This window comes from Staurois parvus, unplaced genomic scaffold (genome assembly GCF_062004578.1).
Source record: "Staurois parvus isolate SC_StPar_1 unplaced genomic scaffold, SC_StPar_1.0 ptg000019l, whole genome shotgun sequence".
NCBI classification, from domain to species: domain Eukaryota; kingdom Metazoa; phylum Chordata; class Amphibia; order Anura; family Ranidae; genus Staurois; species Staurois parvus.
In genome coordinates this window covers 21,393,549-21,416,651 of record NW_028317815.1, presented here as the reverse complement: position 1 = coordinate 21,416,651, position 23,103 = coordinate 21,393,549, and the positions used below count along the sequence as shown (strand labels likewise).

At 41.1% G+C, this 23,103-nt stretch overlaps 1 protein-coding gene across 2 annotated transcripts in view; it reads right to left on the bottom strand.

Annotated features, from left to right (window-relative positions):
• Nucleotides 1–23,103, bottom strand: part of PHTF2 (putative homeodomain transcription factor 2) — a 182,476-nt gene that overhangs the window by 107,591 nt on the left and 51,782 nt on the right. The window contains exons 2-3 of one of the 2 annotated variants that reach the window (XM_089685751.1): nucleotides 11,710–11,780; nucleotides 1,838–1,894 (exon numbers count right to left, since the gene is read on the bottom strand). In XM_089685751.1, coding sequence (XP_089541877.1) covers nucleotides 1,838–1,894; nucleotides 11,710–11,754 — 102 coding nt within the window. In that variant the 5' untranslated portion in view covers nucleotides 11,755–11,780. Of the gene's footprint in view, nucleotides 1–1,837; nucleotides 1,895–11,709; nucleotides 11,849–23,103 lie in introns of those variants that run through there. The other variant, XM_089685757.1, reaches the window with a different exon arrangement.

The window sequence follows — 23,103 nt, the reverse complement described above, 5'->3', positions numbered from 1 at the left end:
TTTTTTTTTTATCATGCTTGATGAAACAAGTGTGAATTTACAACATGCAAATCGGCCTATACAATATTGCAATGCCAAAACATAGGTTAAGTAAAGGGCATGGCAATCACAGTTAGTAACTTAAGGCTCTTACCAAAAGCTTAGTTCATTTATCATCATGTGAGTACCCACCCATTTTTAATGTAATTCAGTGTTAAAAAAAAAACAAAACAAAAAAACAACATTTACCAAAATTCTGGCATGCAATCTGAGTTGTGATTTAGAAATGTAGTTTACTAAGACAATCAGGCATATTAAATTGCAAAAGGACAAACTGTTAAAAAGTCACAATCTGCAAATCATGGACAATACTGTGGTTGTTTTGTTGCATACTACTTTACAATGATACAAGAATTGCTCAGGTCATTCGTAGTTAGGCACCACAAACTATGCAGGGTTTGCTACTCACCATTTTAATGAACTGTATACAATCACAAAAGAACACCATCAATAAAATGAATTATGTTGGCCTAAATAGATACTATAATACTAAACAAAAAGTAACACTAACAATTGGTGGTTTTTTTTTTTTTTTTAGTTATTAGATACATTATTTGAGAGCTGCATATTATTCATTTATATGTCTGGGTACTACTCATTGAAATCTGACGTGAATGCATAATCCATTGCTTTTTATTGTAAAAATTTATTTGAAGGCCAGTATGGCATTGCTTATAAACTGCAACCTTGTATTTAAGCATGAGATGTGGATTTATATCATAGAATAAGCATGCGATACTCTGCTCTCAATATAACCTGATGCCCAAAAATGAGCCACTCTAAGGCTGCATGCACACTAGCATTTTTTTAAGCTCAAAACGCCATAAATAAATCGCTGGCAATAGCGTTTTTTAATAGCGTCTAGGAGCATTAGTGTTTTATTAGAGTTTTTACAGTACATGTAGAGGAAAAAAAAAAAGCTAGAAAAAAAAGTTAGCAGCATTTTAGCAGCGTTTAGGATTTTTTTTCTGCTTGAAAAATGACCCAAAGAAAACTCTACAAAAACCTTTTTTCTGCTCCTAGAACTAGCTAAAAAAATGCTAACAGCCTAAAGTAGCGTGCATGGACACATAGTGTAACATTATTTAGCTTCTAGAAGCTGGAAAAAAATGCTAATAGCTTCTAGGAGCCTAAAAAAACACTTGTGTATGGAGCCTAACACCAACCAGATCAGACTATTATCCAGTAATTCGTGGACTATACTTATGTGCCTTTTGTGTAAAAACCATATACAAGACAGAGAAAAACATCTATGGTTTTAAAATATTGTATCCCAGTGAAACTAACATTACCAATCTACAAATACTACGCTCATAAAATCTTCTCGTCATGAAAGCTGTATTGTGTAGACACGGTTAAGGCTGTAATAAACTCTGCTTTATGCCTTGTACCTACAGGTAAGTGTGGAGTATGCCGTTCATTGAGAGTGTGTGCGGTGACCGTGACTTACATGTGCAGGAGTGACTTCATTGCTGCCCCGCCATTCAAAAGGCTGGAAAGCACAAACCCAGAAGGAAGACTGGGTAAAGTTGGGAGTGCTGACAGCTGCGACAGCGCACTGCTAGAGGGCTCTGTTCTAGGGTAGGCTGTATGATACTTATTATGATCATATGCAAAACATGCAGTCACCAAAGTTGAGGTATACAACAGCTTATGGGCGTTTACTGAGGTACAAGCACAACATCTAGAAGCTTTACAGCTTCCAGATGATCACAGAAATGCGCTCTGTGAATGTAGATTGGACATAAGATCTATAAAAATCTTTCGGAAAACAAAATAAGTAATCCGGTAACTTTACCTTTATTTCTCTTTGTTCTACGGATTTTTCCCATATTTGCTGGTCATAGGCTCCAATCTAAAAAGAAATATTTTTGGTAATTACAAAAAGGAAAACACCCGAAATGGCAAATGAAGACAAAACATATCAAAACTTCATTACAATTCGAGTATATCCACAAGAATAAAAACAAACTGTTATAATAATACAAGTTTTTCAAAAATTCAAACTTGTGTAAGAAAGTAAGCAAACTTGCCTTGCCATACTTGTCTGATTGTTTAGAACGGATTAAGACCACCATACAGCCCCTATTTATTAAACACACACATCACTATTCAATATAGGTCAGCTGACCTCCTTACCAAGTACTGTGCATTTTAAAAGGTTTTAATTTTAACAGTAACAATTGATGTATTGTAAATTTTCTAAAGTATAAGGGATATCAAAAACGGCAAGAGATGCAATAGTATCTGAGAATGTAATCCCAGATGGGATAAAACTCTCAATACAAATTTCACCTGCATGGGAAAAGGGGTGCCAGAGAACAAGGGGTTCCAATATCTAGGTAACCCAAGAAGGTATAAGGGATATGAAAAACTGCAGGGGGTGCAATACTGAGAATGTAATCCCAAATGGGATAAAACTCTCAATACAAATTTCCCACCTGCATGGGAAAAAGGGGTGCCAGGGTGTCAAGGAACAAGGGGTTCCAATACGTAGGTAACCCAAGAAGGTCTAGCAAAATGCACTGGCGGATGCAGTAGCACAAGGAGGAATATGAGAGGCATCCAATATAGATGATACACACAAGGATTTAGCCAAGAAGCTAAAAAGGGGTGTCCTAATTTAAATGTATCCTTCTGTCCTGATCACCCAAATATTAGAGAAGCAAAGTACCCAAGGACCTGTCTGGGTGTACACACAGCCCCTACACATGGAAGTAGAGACACCTTCATGCAGAATGCCTATCAAAATTATAAGCGGACCTCCAGCTCTGTGCCATATGATCTGATTTATCATACACCTTCACAGCCAAATTCCCACTTACTGTAGAGCTGAGGAAAAAAAGTGTGGGATTTCTCTGTTATGTCCACAGATCTCCTGTGTTCAGGCAGAAGCACACTTGCTAAATTGGGTGTTGCCAATGACTATATCAAGAACATGTCTGAAGAGATGTTCCTCAAAGGGAAAGCAATCAGGTATTCTTTGATGTCTAATTAGTGCCCCACGCACATAGTTCCACTGCTCAAATTAGTAGACATTAGTCCCACGATACACACAAGTTTAAAGCTATTTAAAAGCAGACACAACTAAAAGTACAAGGCTCCATGCATTTCATCCAGCTGCTCAATGCCCAAAGCAGAGGGACCTCCTTTAAGAGATTCCTTCTCAAACAGCAAATGCTCCTCCACACTCTCAGGTGATGCCCAGGACATTCAGGGCATTTCTAATCTGCACAGAGAAAGGATTAAAAAAAAGTGGCTGTGGCAGAAAAGGTGTTTGCTGTTGCAGGCCTTAGGTCTTTCCTTCTTCTACAGAGTGGTACTCCAGATGCAGAGTAATATGTACTGCATTAATAAGATTAGAAACAACCCCTTGTAGTAGACAGCAGTTACCAAAAACAGCTTCTCCTGAGACAGACTTTTGAGAAACCAGATTTAAATCAGAAATAGGCAACAAGGAATACAGGCCTAGTTTAAAGTGGTTCTAAGGTCAAAAGATTTGCCTTAATGCAATCAATGCATTAATGTAAGAAAAACTTCCACTGGCCCCCCCCCCCCCCCCCACACCAAACACTTACTCATGTCCTGTATTGGTCAGTTTTTTCTCTTCTCACAGGAGGATCAGGCAGCAGTGGGAGCCATTGGCTCCTGTTGCTGTCAATCAAATGCTGACAGGGGAGAGCGGGAGGCAGGGCTGTGACACACTGTGCATTTATGGACACACAAAGCCCAGCTCAGGAACAAGCCTACACATAATATGCTCCCATAGCAAGTGGCTTCCTTTTGGGGCACACAGAAGAGGAATAGCTGAGAGCGCCAGCGAGAGATGTCAGAAGAGGAGGTACAGAGCTGGTCTATGTAAAATCATTGAACGGAGCAGGTAGGGGAAAAAAAAAAGAAAAAACTGCTAACAAGTCTGCGCCAAATGTCTGGAATGCATCACAATTCAGAGCCCAGTGCCTGAAGGTCACAGTCCAGGCTAGCCCAGGGCTTGCTGGGGAAGGGGCTGTTTACAGAGGCTGACATACATTTCTGGTCACTAGTGTCCCAACCTCCTGAAGACAGCAGCATGACATAACTGTTTATTAATTCCTGTGACTCTCAATTGACCATTGAGAAAAAACTGAAATGCACACTAGGAGAAATTGCACTTTGTTTTTCCTTTCACGGCTGCCACTACACCAACTGTGAAGTATGAAATTTCATCCTGCATAATAGCTTAGTCACTGGAATAACTGAAAATGGAGGGCAATTTCCGAAAGCATCAGGAAATGTTCTGCAGCTTCAATGTGTGCATGTGGTGGAGGAAGAGTGGTTTCCGCCACACTTATTGCCACTTGTGACCCAGGGTCTGGGATGCTTATTCACAAGAGTGTTTAGACCTTGAATATTTTTGATCTGACTTATCCAGTGTTTGAGGGGGCTGGTGGACGATGTTGTATTTACACAATGTGTGATTAATAGAATAGCTGAGAGACTGCCAGTAAAACTTAGGTCAACCAAAGATCATTATTGCCTGTTTAAAAAGGCTGCAGCAGGTTCTGACAATTTATACAAAAATCTATAGTTACCTATGGACTACAGCTAATATTTTCCTTGGGGAGGAAGAAATCTATGCGCTAGGTTTCATTTTGCTGTCCAATAAATATCATTCTTCTAAGATAATGCTGGTACTGGGAGTGTCTGCTAAAGATCATGCAAAACTAATGCAGTTAGTTAACACATTAACAATGAAGTCCAACAAACTCTTTGTCAGTCTTGCTTGAGAAGCAAGCTTAAAGAAAGCATTAGACTAGTACAATAAATTCAATATAATTAAGCAATTGCTTTCTTTTTATTTGGTTTTAAAAAAGGTATTTAAAAACACACACTTATCAGAAAACAAACATGAACTTAAGATAACAAAGTTCAAATGTCAATGAATATCCCTAAACCTTGGCAACAGCAGTGGAAACAATCAATATTTCATGAGGTATGTCTTTCCCATCCAAGTTAGGTTTGCATTTAAGCCTTCTACATTCTTTTATTTTAACTCTTTCAACTGCTCAAACAAAAATATTTGAGCTCATTACCAAAAACTGGATCTGCATAGGCATTTATCTCAATATTTGTGTACATCTTTCTATGTGTAAGAACAATCTATGCTAAATTCTACTGCAAATCGTTTAGTATTTCACTACAAGGCCAGTATACTGAAGACATCAAACGTAGCACGTGGATATTCCACGGTTTAGCTAGGCAGCCAGTATCAGGCAAGCTTCTTGATGGCCTCCATAGGAGTCCATCAACTGCACAATAAAGGCAAAGGCCAAGGTAAAGAAAATGAACTGCATTACTGTGTAAAGGACGCCACATTCCTTGGCACAGTGGAGAAGCAAACCATCTCGCCATCTTGAACTCAAAGTTTTGCAGGAAATAGCACGCTTTACTTGAGCCCTTTCTCCATCAATTTGGCTTGGATGTTATCTAACAATATCCACAATATTTGGTTTTCTATAGAGTGGTCAGGGAAGAAGTATAGTTTGGTGTTACCATATACCAGGTCCCCCTGCGAGCAAGCTTCACGAAGGATCAAATCGCGGTCTTTAAAGTGAATCAATTTTAATATGAAAGTGCAGGAGGGTCCTTGACCACTGGGATATGATGAGCATGCTTCACAGTGAAGCACGGAGAGAATGTGGCATTGGAAAGCAGTTCTAGCAACAGGCTCTCAGTAAAGAAAGTGGGATCTGAACTCTTCGCATCTTCCGGGAGGCCCAGTATACATAGGTTATTTCTGTAGTTGCAGTTCTCCACATCTTCAGCTCATGACTCTATACTCTCAAAACCAAAGTCTGTTACTTAGAGGCAAGCAGTATGGTTTCTCTGTTGGTCTTCCTTTGAGGAAACCTGCTGTTTGACCTCAAAAACGCAGTCACAGAAAGAGTCCAAATCCCTTCTGACCAGACCTATGTCAGACTGGAGGTGGTCTATTTAGCAATTAAAGTGGATTGGCAGAAGGAGATGGCAGCCATGATTGTTGCAAAGGTAGCAGAGTCCATGTGTTGCTGATCAGGCACACTCATCTGGTGTAGTCATTTTCACAGTAGTAATGGAGCTGCAAGAGATCCCTTCCAATCTCAAGGCACATTATCTGCTCCCGTGCAATAAATTGGTGGCACACGCTTCCTTCTGGGCATATCCACAGAGAGGGAGATAGAGACAGGAAGATGGCAGGTTATAAGCAACAAGGTGACCGTTGCCGCAACGGGTGTGTGTGAGGTGTCCCCAGCTATGCAGGTTCAGTTACCCAATTCAGCAAGGGCACCTCCAATAAATCAGGATGTGTCTTTTTTTAAGACCTCAGGTAGCAGGGATATAGTTTTTTTTTTTTTTTTTTTTTTTTTTTTTTTTTAATGGGGCAGAGGCACTGGGAAGGTATGCTTACTGCATCACATACCACATGGCGAGAGGGATGCAGAGTCTGAGTGAAGCCACCTGTGTGTCCCATCAAAGCCCTGAGTCGGAGAACTGCTGTTACACAGTGCAGCTGTAGTGTCTCTGGTTTCTGCTCTATGTTCCCTGGGGTACAGAGGCAGATAATGGAAGAAAACCAGCTGCTGGAGATTCACTGCACCGCTAGGATCAAGAGGAAGCAATGTCAGGTCCCGATGTCTTCTCGCTGCACCATTTTGGATATGTCCCCATTAAACGAAATGAAGTCTTGGATAAAAACAGTTTGAGAAGCAGGAAATACTGATTGCATAACCAATGATGGGTGTATCGATGTAGATGGCAGCCCTGAAAAGATTCAGATGCAGAACAGAGCTGAGATTCAGAAGCAATACCCACTATGCCACCTCATTGAATAATGTAAAAAAAACACCAACTGCCAGCCAAACAATTTTGGTTACTACGAGCCAGGATTAAAAAAAAAAAAAAAATCTAGGCATATACATTCATTAATACAAACAGAATTGATTGAGCAATATATAATCTTCTCCATTAGTTATTTGGCTATAACTTTGTTTCACCAGGCAAACATTTGATTTGGCTTCCATATATGAGACACATAATATGTGGCCTAATAGGCCTGTTAAATGGATCACTAATTACAGCATGTGCCATGGGCATTTCTACATGGTGAAGAAATTATTTGAGAAGAACAACTTTTATGCTTTTAGATGTTTCTCATAAAGCCTGATCCTGGATGCACAGAACTGACCACACTTAAACTTACAGTGTGAATGGCACTATTGAAAAATCATTACATGCATGTATATGCGTTCAGAAATGTCTCTAAAAGCTTATAAACACACGTTGACCAAATAGTACAAAAGGATCCCTCCACCCCCGGGATAAAATTGGTTCAAAGAACTTGCTTTTAGATCCCATTCACACTTGTGTAACTTGACATGCGACTTTGGGGTCCCCACCCCATGTTTCCTAATGAGTACCATTCATGTCTTAGCGACCTGCACTACTTTGGTCTGACTTTCATACAACTTGAGGTCCATAGACTTCAATGTAAACCCTCCAAAGTCGCATGAAAGTCGCACCTGAATGATAAACATGCAACTTGTATGTGACTTTGTACAGCACAAAACAAACAATCATCCTTGGTCAAAGCCAAAGTCGCATTGTAACGTCGTAATGAAAATCGCACAATTTTGAAGTCAGACAAGTGTGAATGGAGCCTTAACACCACAGATGGATATGGGGAAATAATCCCCAATTCCCTGTGATGTGACTAGGCATTTTTAACAAGTAGCATACATCTTTAGTGCTGCCCTAATAAGGAAGTGTACTACTTCCTAAACAGGTCAAGGATCTCACACAGGAGATGTATGAGCTTCCTGATTGGGGACCTGCTGCTACTAATTACTAATACTAATACCTAATTACTAATAACTAAGTAGCCAGGCTACTAATCTGAAAAGAAGAGTCACTTTTATATACTTCCAAAAGAGCAGACAAATATAAAAGTGCTTTTATCTTCGTCTTTTCCCTCACTTTAGAGATTATGCTTACTTCCAGATGCTGGTAACTATACATGAAAAGGGAAAAATTATCGAAGTGGGTAAGTGTTTTTAAGCCAGTGTGCATGGAGCCTTAAAGTAGGGGTTAAGTAGTTAGGAAAAACTTCTCTTGGCTAAAAAAAAAAAAATGAAGGCCAGCAGGTATAAGTACTGTAGTTGCTGATAGAGGTGCACCGAAATTAGTAAAAAAAAAAAAAAAAAAAAAAACACAGCAAAGTTCTGCTATCAACATCTCTATATAGGATAGATGTAGGGATTTTTTTTTTTTTACTTTAAGGAAATCTAATACCAAGGACCAAAATTATTTGACCAAAAATATATTGCGGTTTACCACTCCTTAGAAGTGTTGCCTGCTTTCATGTTCATTTTTCAGACTAAGAACATTTTCATCAAATGGAGAGAACACCTGTTGATCCTTCCAAAAATGTAGGGCCATAATTTCTTTTGGGATGAATGAAAAAAAACACAAACTTGCCAAGAGATACTGTATCTTCTGTGAACTACCTAACCCCCTTCCTTTTAATAGAGATTGAGAAGACGACGTGTTTGTAGCCCAGATCAGGACAGCAACCTGCACAACTCCCTCCATAGATACAGTGGAGTGAGCATTGCTGCCCAAGCACAGGAAGTGTTATTTGCAAAATTTCAAGGTTAAAAAAGAAAAAAAAAAAGATTAATAAAACTAATGCACCCACCACATCTAAGTATTATTAAGTTGCCATACGTCAGTGTTTCTCAAATCCAGTCCTCATGGACCCCCAACAGGTCATGTTTTCAGGATTTCCCTCAGATGAAACAGCTGTGGTAATTACTAAGGCAGTGAAACTGATCAAATCACCTGTGCAAAATAATGGAAATCCTGAAAACATGACCTGTTGGGGGTCCATGAGGACTGGAGTTGAGAAACACTGCCATACGTGAACATTTTGGGTAACGTACACTTTGAGAGAGCTGTATATTTTTCACCGAAAACAACCAGTGCTGTACTCCAGACGATGGGCACTTCAAAATAGCCAAGCTTACAATATAACAGATTTTAGTGTATTCTGCCAGGCAAAGCTGCATACCAAGAAATGATGCCTGCAGAATGTTTTATTTAACATCATAAGTGGCTGCAAGGGCTGTTGTGTTATGCAAAACCCTCGCTGCTTTTATCCTCTCATGATCACCCTAAAGGTTAAATCAATTTAGACACAGCTGGTATTACTGAATATTTACAAACCGAAAAACTTTCATCTCGCCCATGTGAGTATGTTACAAATGTACATTGTTCTTGTGTGTCTATTATAGGTTTGCAATTAATTCCATGTGAGCAATTACTACCTTCACATAAGCCAATCATCCATCTGGATTACATATATCTGACTCACTGTGTTTGTTACACATTCTGACATCCAGACGACACGAGACATACAATGTGCAACAAATAATGACGAAATACTGCACATTATTTATCACAGCTGGATAAAATGTAAAGTGTGACTATCCTATCCTACAGAGTACATTTCCACACTTTTTAATATGAAGTAGCCTTAAGGTTACAAATTTCAGTTCTAGCTATATGTTCTAGACCTGCTGGCAACACTTCACCAAAGCAATGAGTATTATCCCTAAATATGACAATTTACCACTCTGGCAAAGTTAAGGACAGACTGCAGGATATACATTAGCAGCAAAAAGTAGAATTAAAAACAGGTTATGGTTAATGACCTTAAAGGTCTGGCATTTGTAAGGGCAGCTGGCTGTGGAGCACAAAGTCATCAGATGGGTTTTCAACAAATCATTCTACTTTGCATCTGGTAAACTGCATATTTGTACCTAAGGAAGCAACAGTTATCAGTCCGGAAAATGCAAATCAGATAAGAATCTGCTAGGGTCATGGTGGAGGTCTACAAATCTATCAATGCTCACCCATCTGATTGTACAGGAATGTAAACTCGTTCACTCTATGGATGCATACTCCCCTAGATCCATGTGTACACCATCTGTCTATATCCTGTGCCACAAGTCTTCCCCGCCCTGGCCATGCCTGCGTATTAGAGCCCCACAAACGTCTATGGAATCATTGCCAATCGAACCAGCCTCAGAACACAGCCCCATAGAAGTCTATCTGTAGGGGGGGTGGGTTAGGTTAGATCAATGGAAAGAGCAAAAAGAAGAAAGGCTCTTTATTACAAATGCAGGTTGAAAATTGTTGACATTGCCTCAAATGTCTGTATGTATGGCCAGCATTAGTTTGTTTAATTTTCTGTTACCCTTCTTCTATTGTCTTCTCTTATCACCTATCTGAAAACGCAGCAGCAGAGTTAAAGAAGGGCATAGTATATGAGGAGTCAGAAGTCTCTCTGTAACTCAAGAAACACACTGCCATGCCCTTTTTGTCTCCTAGCAAGTTGCAATTCAGCACACAGCAGAAGCGGCTTCATTCTAGGTTTAGTACTTAAAGCAGTATTAAACCCAATAGCAAACATTTATATTATTTATTATATTGCAGCTTACCTATTCTTAGATAAAATGGCTGTATTAGTTTTCTTTTTTAAGCTTTCTTCTATTTTCATCTGGTGATCCAATCAGTAAGTCTTTTTTTTTTCCTAACAGAAAACCTGTCCTGAAGTTACAGGGATGAGATGGAGAACTCAACACTGGCAGGGGTGCATCAAATGACCAGCTTTTAGGTTACATCTTTATCCCAAAAGGGAAAAAAACGGTTTGCTGTAACTGATTATACAAGTATTAGCTGGAATTCAAATTGTATTTGTCATTTAAATCTGCTAATACCTCTACCCCCCCCCCCTTCCCGACTGACAATGTTGCTGTCCAAAAAGGTGCCCCCTGTGCTAATTCATCCAGAGTGGTGTCTGCATAACAAAGAGGTGGATTACAGGCCAGATCACCAGGGAAAAAATGCCTAAAGAAGGAAAACGAATACATCCACCACATATAATAATAATAAGCAAGCAGCAATATGTTACTTTTTTGGTTTTGAGTATAAGAAAAAAAACCATTACATGCCTAGTAACATTTCAGAAGAATCCAGTACAAAGGGGCTATATAATGCATGTGTGGCTAGAGAAGCACAATCTCCAAAAACAGCCATGTAACCAGATCATGACTGTATGAACAACAGAAGCGGTTTAATATCCAGTAGTTGCCAGTTAGCTACTTTAGGGAGGGTAGCAGCAAATTAGCTGTAATTAATATTTGAGCTCATGATATGAAATTTATGAAAGAACACATTAACATGATGCTAAGAATTCCATGATTGTTTGTTTTTTTGTTTTTTTTAACTCATCAGAAGGAATAATAACACATTGACTCCAGAAAAGCATCCTCTCCTGACTATGGCATAATCTTATGCTGCCTATAGTTTTCGAAAACCTTAAAGATCTAGGCATCCCAGTCATTATAGACACAATAAAGCAATAACAATAGCAATAAAGTAAACCAGTGGTTGCAAGTGCTTTACTAAAGAGCAAAACTGTATAGATACCATCATTACATAATATTAAGAAAAAGAAATGTATAAAATATATGCATATACAGTACATGCTCAAATTATCAGTGTATCTTGAGATTTTAAGCAAAAGAAAAAAAAGAAAAATATGCAAAAGAAAAAACAAAAAAAGTTCAAAAACTTTGATCAAAGTCTTACCTTTTTCTGGTACCAAACTATTGCATCTGTTACTTTGGACGCCATTTATTCTAGACATTTGACATCTTAGGCTGCAAGGGAAGAAAAAGGAGACACGCTTACTTGCTTGTGATCCAGTGCTCTGATGATGTATATATAAATAGCTCAGTACCTGCATACTGAAGGGTGTGTGCAACTACTTAGATTACACTCTCCCTCATTACTATTTTACAAATGTGTTTCCAAGCGTGTTGCAACTTGAAAATTATAGGGTCAACGTCAGAGGGTACATAAAAATAAACATAAGGAGATAAATATCGGCAACAATTGTGCTCATAAACTGCAATATATGCTGAAGAGCACAATAAGCTTACAATAACAGCATTCGTCACGTATATAGTAATCATCTAGATTTTCAAACCAATTGTGTGAAAATAAAAAAGGGCTGAAAAACTTTAAGGCCCATGCACACTGCTCTATATGCTGTGAATTACATTACAATTCACTGACTGGCACCATGCACTGTACAGTATAGAGTCCAACGGAATGCAGTGCACCACTGCGCATATATTGTGTGTGCACTTTATTCTGCATTTTGGAAAAAAGGGTAAGACAATGCATGCTAAGGCATGCCATAACACGTTAGCAAGTGTGCATTAACCCATGGCAGCAGAACAGTTTAGTGTGAATGGGCCCTAAATCGAACATTAAAAATCAGATGCAATGAGTTAACAAAAATGGCAGAATAACATTACATTTACCGTATTTTTCGTTCCATAAGACACATTTTTTCCCCCAAAACAATTGGGGAAAATGTATGTGCGTCTTATGGAGCAAATATGGAGTGTCCGGCCCGGTATTCCCGTCGCATTGGAATACTGGACCGGCCGCTCAGATCTTCTGTGCAGCAGAACCTGCTCCTCGGTCCAGCGGTGTCACAGTCTTCTCTGCCTGGCACCGGCATCTTTAGTGTGCCAGCTTGCGGATTCACAGCCAGGTGCCCACTGCGCATGCGCGAGAAGTGCTGCACTTTGTGAATGGTCCGGCAGTCTTCTGGGACATGTCACGTGTCCCAGAAGACGGGGAGGGAGGACAACTCCACAGAAGTGGAAGCGGGTACCTGTCAAATTCAGGTACCCGTTCCCCCCCCCCCTTCCGCTCCCCAAAGGTCTGCAGTCTCTGGTCGTCTCCTGTACCACGTCCGCACTCTCTGGTCATCTCCTGTACCACGTCCGCACTCTCTGGTCATCTCCTGTACCACGTCCGCACTCTCTGGTCATCTCCTGTACCACGTCCGCACTCTCTGGTCATCTCCTGTACCACGTCCGCACTCTCTGGTCATCTCCTGTACCACGTCCGCACGCTCTGGTCATCACCTGTACCGTGTCCGCAGTCTCTGGTCATCTCCTGTACCATGTCCGCAGTCTCTGGTCATCTCCTGTACCGTGTCCGCAGTCTCTGGTCATCTCCTGTACCATGTCCCCAGTCTCTGGTCATCTCCTGTACCATGTCCCCAGTCTCTGGTCATCTCCTGTACCATGTCCGCACTCTCTGGTCATCTTCTGTACTGTGTCTGCAGTCTCTGGTCATCTCCTGTACTATGTCTGCAGTCCATTGGGTCAGAATTTTTTTTTCTTGTTTTCCTCCTCTAAAACCTAGGTGCGTCTTATTGTCAGGTGCGTCTTATGGAGCAAAAAATACGGTATATCTAAAGCATATTGGTGACAAATATGTAAACATGCATAAACATGAATTGTCTCCAATTACCAACATTTACAAAAACAGAGAATTAAAATTATAATTATCTAAACACTAAAAAAGATTAACAATTAATATATTTATTTTAAACTAGATTTAGCTCTTTATCCTCTTGTCATCCATTATCATGGACAGAGATAGCATATCATACGACATCCCAATATATGGTTATCCAATTCAATGGTGGTTTAAAGTACATCTAAGTATAGAGTGGAAAGGGACCCACTTCACCCCTCTATTTCCCCGATGACCACTGTAACTCTAGCCAGAACGTTTTGGGAGGTGCTTAATTTCAGAGTTGTTAAGCGGACAGATTTCCTTTCACTTCCGGTTTCACCTCCAAGACAAAGTGAAAAACAAACAAACAGCCCCAAAATGATCAAGACAACAAAACTATAACCATTCCTTAAGGCCCCATTCACACCTAGCATATTTTAAAATGTGCGTTTTTTTGTGCATTTTCTTTTGCAAAATACACACAGGGCAGCCCATTGACTTCAATGGGATGCCCTGCATGACAAATGCAGTAAAAGGTTTGGTGTGCCATAAACATTCAAGGACAAGTGTGATGCAAATTTTTTGCATGTTCTGGAAACACACAGATGTGAGCCATGTCTAGCTCCAACTAAAAAAGAAAGTTTTGAGAATACATACACATTGAAACGATCCATCTATCTGTCTATGTGTGCATAAATTGACGGCGCTATAGAAGTAGTAAAAAAAGTGTGTGTGAGAGTGTGTGTGTGAGTGTGTGAGTGTGTGTGTGTGTGTGTGTGTGTGTGTGTGTGTACATATATACATACAGTGGGGATCGAAAGTTTGGGCACCCCAGCTAAAAATTTGTATTAATGTGCATCAAGAAGCAAGAAGCCAAGGAAAGATGGAAAAATCTCCAAAAGGCATCAAATTACAGATTAGACATTCTTATATGTCAACAAAAGTTAGATTTTATTTCCATCATTTACACTTTCAAAATAACAGAAAACAAAAAAATGGTGTCTGCAAAAGTTTGGGCACCCTGCAGAGTTAATATCTTGTACTGCCCCCTTTGGCAAGTATCACAGCTTGTAAACGCTTTTTGTAGCCAGCCAAGAGTCTTTCAATTCTTGTTTGAGGTATCTTTGCCCATTCTTCCTTACAAAAGTCTTCCAGTTCTTTGAGATTTCTGGGCTGTCTGTCACGCACTGCTCTTTTAAGGTCTATCTATAGATTTTCAATTATGTTGAGGTCAGGAGATTGTGAAGACCATGGCAAAACCTTCAGTTTACGCTTCTTGATGTAATCCCCCGTGGATTTCGAGGTGTGTTTAGGATCATTATCCATTTGTAGAAACCATCCTCTCTTTAACTTCAGCTTTTTCACAGATGGCATCAAGTTACCATCCAAAATTTGCTGAAATTTTATTGAATCCATTTTTCCTTCTACTCGTGAGATGTTCCCTGTGCCACTGGCTGCAACACAACCCCAAAGCATGATTGATCCAACCCCATGCTTAACAGTTGGAAAGAGGTTCTTTTCATTAAATTCTGTGCCCCTTCTTCTCCAAACGTACCTTTGCTCATTCTGGCCAAAAAGTTCAATTTTAACCTCATCGGTCCACAGAACTTGTTTCCAAAATGCATCAGGCTTGTTTATATGTTCATTTGCAAAGTTCAAACGATGATTTTTGTGGTGAGGACGTAGAAGAGGTTTTCTTCTGATGACTCTTCCATGAAGACCATATTTGTACAAGTATCTCTTTATAGTGTACCACAACTCCAGTGTCTGCCAGATCTTTCTGGAGGGATCGTGCAGTCAAACGTGGGTTTTGAATTGTTTTTCTCACAATCCCGTGAGCTGTTCTGTCTGATATTTTTCTTGGTCTTCCAGATCTTGCTTTAACTTACACTGTTCCTGATGACTGCCATTTCTTAATTACATTCCGAACAGCGGATATTGACATCTGAAAACGCTCTGCTATCTTCTTATAGACTTCTCCAGCTTTGTGAGCATCAACTATTTTCAGTTTCAGTTTTCTAGACAACTGCTTAGAAGAACCCATGGTGTTGATTGTTGGGGCAAGGTCAGATGAGTCTGGGCATTTAAAACCTTTGAGATTGACATCACCTGGTCTTCCCAGACGATGATTGAGAACAATCCATGACACTGGCAGGTCTCAACTTTGCAAAGGGAGCAGTGCATGCTATAAATTCTGCAGGGTGCCCAAACTTTAGCAGACACCATTTTTTTGTTTTCTGTTATTTTGAAAGTGTAAATGATGGAAATAAAATCTAACTTTTGTTGACATATTATAAGAATGTCTAATCTGTAATTTGATGCCTTTTGGAGATTTTTCCATCTTTCCTTGGCTTCTTTATGCACATTAATACAAATTTTTAGCTGGGGTGCCCAAACGTTCGATCCCCACTGTAGCCAGAGACTGCGGATGTACTACAGAATATAGCAGAGACTGCGGATGTACTACAGAATATAGCCAGAGACTGCGGATGTACTACAGAATATAGCCAGAGACTGCGGATGTACTACAGAATATAGCCAGAGACTGCGGATGTACTACAGAATATAGCCAGAGACTGCAGATGTACTACAGAATATAGCAGAGACTGCGGATGGACTACAGAATATAGCCAGAGACTGCGGATGTACTACAGAATATAGCCAGAGACTGCGGATGTACTACAGAATATAGCCAGAGACTGCGGATGTACTACAGAATATAGCCAGAGACTGCGGATGTACTACAGAATATAGCCAGAGACTGCGGATGTACTACAGAATATAGCCAGAGACTGCGGATGTACTACAGAATATAGCCAGAGACTGCGGATGTACTACAGAATATAGCCAGAGACTGCGGATGTACTACAGAATATAGCCAGAGACTGCGGATGTACTACAGAATATAGCCAGAGACTGCGGATGTACTACAGAATATAGCCAGAGACTGCGGATGTACTACAGAATATAGCCAGAGACTGCGGATGTACTACAGAATATAGCCAGAGACTGCGGATGTACTACAGAATATAGCCAGAGACTGCGGATGTACTACAGAATATAGCCAGAGACTGCAGATGTACTACAGAATATAGCAGAGACTGCAGATGTACTACAGAATATAGCCAGAGACTGCAGATGTACTACAGAATATAGCCAGAGACTGCAGATGTACTACAGAATATAGCAGAGACTGCGGATGTACTACAGAATATAGCCAGAGACTGCAGATGTACTACAGAATATAGCCAGAGACTGCGGATGTACTACAGAATATAGCAGAGACTGCGGATGTACTACAGAATATAGCAGAGACTGCGGATGTACTACAGAATATAGCCAGAGACTGCAGATGTACTACAGAATATAGCCAGAGACTGCGGATGTACTACAGAATATAGCAGAGACTGCGGATGTACTACAGAATATAGCAGAGACTGCGGATGTACTACAGAATATAGCAGAGACTGCAGATGTACTACAGAATATAGCAGAGACTGCGGATGTACTACAGAATATAGCAGAGACTGCGGATGTACTACAGAATATAGCAGAGACTGCGGATGTACTACAGAATATAGCCAGAGACTGCGGATGTACTACAGAATATAGCCAGAGACTGCGGATGTACTACAGAATATAGCCAGAGACTGCGGATGTACTACAGAATATAGCCAGAGACTGCGGATGTACTACAGAATATAGCAGAGACTGCAGATGTACTACAGAATATAGCAGAGACTGCGGATGTACTACAGAATATAGCAGAGACTGCGGATGTACTACAGAATATAGCAGAGACTGCGGATGTACTACAGAATATAGCAGAGACTGCAGATGTACTACAGAATATAGCAGAGACTGCGGATGTACTACAGAATATAGCAGAGACTGCGGATGTACTACAGAATATAGCAGAGACTGCGGATGTACTACAGAATATAGCAGAGACTGCGGATGTACTACAGAATATAGCCAGAGACTGCGGATGTACTACAGAATATAGCCAGAGACTGCAGATGTACTACAGAATATAGCAGAGACTGCGGATGTACTACAGAATATAGCAGAGACTGCAGATGTACTACAGAATATAGCAGAGACTGCGGATGTACTACAGAATATAGCAGAGACTGCGGATGTACTACAGAATATAGCAGAGACTGCGGATGTCATCCCCACTAGATGGGGTCGGCACCAGCAGCGCTTGTTATACACGAGTTGTTATTGGAATTTTGTAAGTAGATTTTATGAAAATATTTTATGGCGGTACTTCACTATTTGAGATTCCGTTTTTCCATTTTTTTCTAGAGTCCTAGAAAGTCCCACTATGATGTACAACACAGCTATAACAGCAAATTAGAATACAGACATCAGTATGACAGGACGAAGAAAAAAAAAAAGTTGCAATAATGCAGCCTATAACACATACAACCACCATTTCTCAATAATTAGCTCCTTGCACATCAGCCAGATCCAGTCTGCTATGAAATATCTGCTAACTCCCCCTGGGTATACAGCAGCTGACCTTTGGCGATACATCAGAGCATGAAAGGGAGACTAGGTTGTGACAGGCCCATATACATCCCCACCTCCACTGATTGTACTTTGTTCCTATGTATTTAGTGGAAGTCAGTCTCCGTAATTCCAAACGTCAGATCAGATTGTTCATATGGACTGTGCTGTTGTGCTCTATACATTCCAATATAGATCTGAGCTGAGCTATGATAGACACTGGAGGAGGTATGTGCATGCCAATCTTAATCACACCACCTCCAAGCTGACGGCATATAAGCCATGCATGCCTTGCATGTGAGCCGGATCTCTCCTCCTCTGTGGCAGTGTAAAACTACCCACTGAATGTATTGCTGATCAGTCCTCTGTAGTGTGATGGAGCATGTGTGACAGACTGACAGCTGAGCTATAACAGATAATGAGCAAGATATATGTATTCCGATGCTTGTCGCACCACATCCTGCCAATCAACAATAGGTCCTCTCTTCCTCCTGTTTGAAGTTGCTGCGGCATCCATAGCAGCCTGGCTGTGATCCACAATTTCTTTGCTGCTGCAAACTATCAACAAATCATACTGTGGGAGTGGGACATTCATGCTGGTGCGCAATGCACTCCAACATGACAGTAGCACTCGGATCATGTCGGAATCAGTTGGATGGTCTTGGGCAGCTCCAGAACTGCGCATGTACAGTTCCGAGCCCAGCATGCCACAGGCTTTTTAACTGGCACACATTTCCCCTTACAGACAAGAGTAAATTACCCAGTTTTACTGGCTGTCCGTAAAAACATGGATGGTTGGCAACACTGCCAGAGATGGTCAAAGACTGAGGATGTACTACAGGAGATGGTCAGAGACTGCAGATGTACTACAGGAGATGGTCAGAGACTGCAGATGTACTACAGGAGATGGTCAGAGACTGCAGATGTACTACAGGAGATGGTCAGAGACTGCAGATGTACTACAGGAGATGGTCAGAGACTGCAGATGTACTACAGGAGATGGTCAGAGACTGCAGATGTACTACAGGAGATGGTCAGAGACTGCAGATTTACTACAGGAGATGGTCAGAGACTGCAGATTTACTACAGGAGATGGTCAGAGACTGCAGATTTACTACAGGAGATGGTCAGAGAATGCGGATGTACTACAGGAGATGGTCAGATACTGCGGATGTACTACAGGAGATGATCAACTAAGTAGCCATTTTTTTAAAATTCTGCCTTTCAAAAATGCACAGCTATATAGTTGGTAAACAAGTCAGGGTTTAGGATAGAATAGTCCACAGGCAGTCTATGGAGAGAAAGTCCTACCTTGCCACCCAGGTTCACCACCTGCTCTCAGAGGTCCGGGGGCCAGGCTCAGCACTCCCCACTATGATCTCAGCTCTGAGAATACAGGCTGCATGGGGCGAGGCCAGCATATCACTGGAGCTCCTGGCCCACCCACTCCCTGCTGGCTGGGAAATGCAGTGCCCTGCTGACTGGGGAATGCAACGCTGCCTCTAATGTACCTGAGAGGGGACGGGGCAAGGAGTTCCCCTGACACTCTGACCCCACCCCCTCCCTCCTGGCTGGGGAATATAGCACTGCCTCTGATGTACACATGAGGGGATGGGGCCAGGAGCTCCACTAACACTCTGACCCCGTCCACCCCTGCTCCCTGGGACACACTCGCCCCCACATTACTTCCATTCGTCAAATGCGAGCAGGCAAGTGGAAACTGTGAGGCCTGTAATAGATAATAAAAATAGTTGGTAACAAATTTCATTATCAAGTAGTTGGTCAGCCAATTAGTTGGCTTACATATATTACAGCATTGAAGAGGGAGCAGGGGGGGGGGGGGGGGCGGGCCTGAGCAGCACTGTACGTGTGTCAACAGAAACACAGTGCGGCTAGGGACCAAGCCCACACAAGTGGTCCCATAGCAAACAGACCCTAAAAAATAGGAACCATTGCACAGAGCAGGCAAGTATAAAATGTTTGTTGTTTAAAATAAATAATCATTGTTAAGTTTAAGGGCTCCCTCTTGCAGGGAAGACTGGCATCTGAACCCAGAGAACCTGGAGGCTGACAGACTGCAGGTAAATTAGGGCATTACAATTAAATTTAAAGTAAAAGTTTTCCAGTAGTGTGCATTATAGGGATTGATGTGAATGTACAATATATATTTATTTTCGGTACTTATATAGCGCTGTCAATTTATGCAGCCCTTTACACCTATATATTGTACATTCACATCAGTCCCTGCCCTCAAGGAGCTTACAGTCTAAGATCCCTGACTCACATTCATATATACAGTACATATTACGGCCAGTTTAGACAGGATTCAGTTAATCTATCAGCATATCTTTGGGGGTTGGAGGAAACCGGAGTACCTGGAGGAAACCCATGCATGCAGGGAGAAAATGCAAACTCCAGGCAGGTAGTGCCATGGCTGGGATTTGAACTGGCGACCCTAGTGCTGCTAGGTTGAAATTCTAAGCACTTTGCTATTCAAGTACCTGTAATAAATATATTATATCCATGCTAAAAAGGTACCACATGTACCTTTATGTCTGACTCCCCAGTTAAAATAATATCTATCTATCTATCTATCTATATATATATATATATATATATATATATATATATATATATATATATATATATATATATATATATATATATATATATATATCTCTATCTATCTATCTATCTATCTATATCTATATCTATATCTATATATATCACATCTGGGTATATTTATTATTAATATATTTGATTGGTTATATATATTATTGCTTTCACTGTTTTACAGTATAAATGAATCCCTTATAGTATACTGAATAGGACCCTAACAAAAAAAAAAAAAAAATAGTGGGGCTTTAGTGGTACCAAACCATATCAATAAGCATAAATTAAACAAAAATGTAACGACAGTTAGTAAAATTGAACACCTTTTATTAGATTAAAAAGAACCACCAATAGGTGGAGCATGATCATCAGACGTATAGAGAGAATAATAAGATACAATAAATGAGACCTGGCCACAGTAAATGTTACTGATGTCTTAGACGGGAAAAGGGAAAAAAAACGTCACAGGCATCAGCTACATACAACCAACAGCTATAGACTCAGGACATAAAGGCCAAGCTGTGGACAAGGATAGACATAATGATACATGGCCAACAATGGAAACATGTAATGATATGGTTGGTATAAAACACATAAAACAGATAGTATCATAGGTGTTAATGAACATATTTATTTATTATAGGTACTTATATAGCGCTGTCAATTTACGCAGCGCTTTGCATATATATTGTACATTCACATCAGTCCCTAACCCTCAAGGGGTGTACAATCTAAGGTCCCTAACTTACATTCATACACATACTAGGGACAATTTAGACAGGATCCAATTAACTTACCAGCATGTCTTTGGAGTGTGGGAGGAAACCGGAGTACCCGGAGGAAACCCACGCAGGCACAGGGAGAACATGCAAACTCCAGGCAGGTGGTGCCGTGGCTGGTATTCGAACAAACGACCCTAGTACTGCCAGGCGGAAGTGCTAACCATTTAGCCACTGTGCTGCCCTTATAAAACATGTTGTTTCCACTTGGAACCAAGAGTGGGTACTTTGTTTCAAAATTCCAACATGTTTCACGGGACAAGGCCCACTTCGTCAGGGAAAACAAAACAAAATTCCTACAGCAAGCAAAAACAGGACCAAAAACATATAATCAGTATGTAGTCATACAGGATTATGCAAAAAACAAAAATAAATAAAAAGGCTTAACAGAAATTACCAGTTGATACCAGCACATTCCCAGATGGCTCATGCAAAATATAGGACCTGTCAATCATATCTGGATGGAAAGAGGGGGGCCTCCAGCAACTACAAATAATGATCATCAATCAAGAAAGGATCGATGTCCACTTGAAGATTTGTAAAACTGCAGAATCGTCATTCTAGGGCAGTGATGGCGAATCTATGGCACGCCTGCCAGAGCTGGCACGCAGAGCCATTTCAGTGGGCACTCCAAGAAGATGAGCGCACAAGGACCACGCACACTGACCGGCCATCCAGATCTTGTCCACACTGCATCCCCCATCGAACTACATCTCCCACATGTCTCTGGGGCCAGGGTGGGCGTGGATGAGAGGAAGCGGCTCCCACATGGCTCTGGTGCCAGCGGTGACGTATCGGGATGGGCGTGGATTAGAGAAAGCGGCTCCCACATGGCTCTGGCACCACGGGTGACGTATCCGGGAATGGTTGTGGATGAGAGGAAGCGGCTCCCACATTGCTCCGGTGCCAGAGGCAACATTTTCAGCTTGGATGGGAATGAGCTGCCGGGTTGGAAGCCACACCGACACTGCCGGAGGTGAGATTAACTGCTTGCCAACCGTGCTATAGCCGAAAGACGGCTACAGCGCGGTTGTCTAGTTCTGGGAGGGCGTCCATGGGCATCCTCCCAGAACATGCCCCCTGCACATCCCCAGTGGCGCGCACCCGGCGCTGTCAGTGATGAGGTAAAAGGCCAATCACAGTGGCCTTTTACCACGTGAATAGCTGTGTCATTGAACCCCAATGTAAATACAGTTGCCGGTTATTGGTTGCACTTTCTTCATGCTGTCATCAGTGCCCAGCAGTGCCGCCCAACAGTGTCATTTGTCAGTGCTGCCCAGCAGTGCCGCCAGTCAGTGCCTCCAGTTGGTGCTATCAGTCAGTGCTCCTTATTAGTGTCCATCATTCCTGCATATCAGTGCATCATCAGTGCCTCCTCATCAATGCCCACCAGTGCCGCCTCACTAGTGCTACCTATCAGTGCCACCTTATCAGTGCAGCCTCATCAATGCACATCAGTGAAGGAGAAAAATTACCTGTTTGCTAAATTTTAGAATAGAAACAAAGAAAACCTTTTTTTTAAATTATTTTTTGCTTTTTTTTCATTTATAGCACAAAAATAAAACACCCAGTGGTGAATAAATACCACCAAAAGTAAGCTCTATTTGTGTGAAAAAAATTATAAAAATTTCATATGGGTACAATGTTCCGTGCAATTGTCATTCAAAGTGCAACAGCGCTGAAAGCTGAAAATTGGCCTGGGCAAGAAGGGTATAGAAGTGCCCGGTAGGCAAGTGGTTAATTGCAGTGTTGG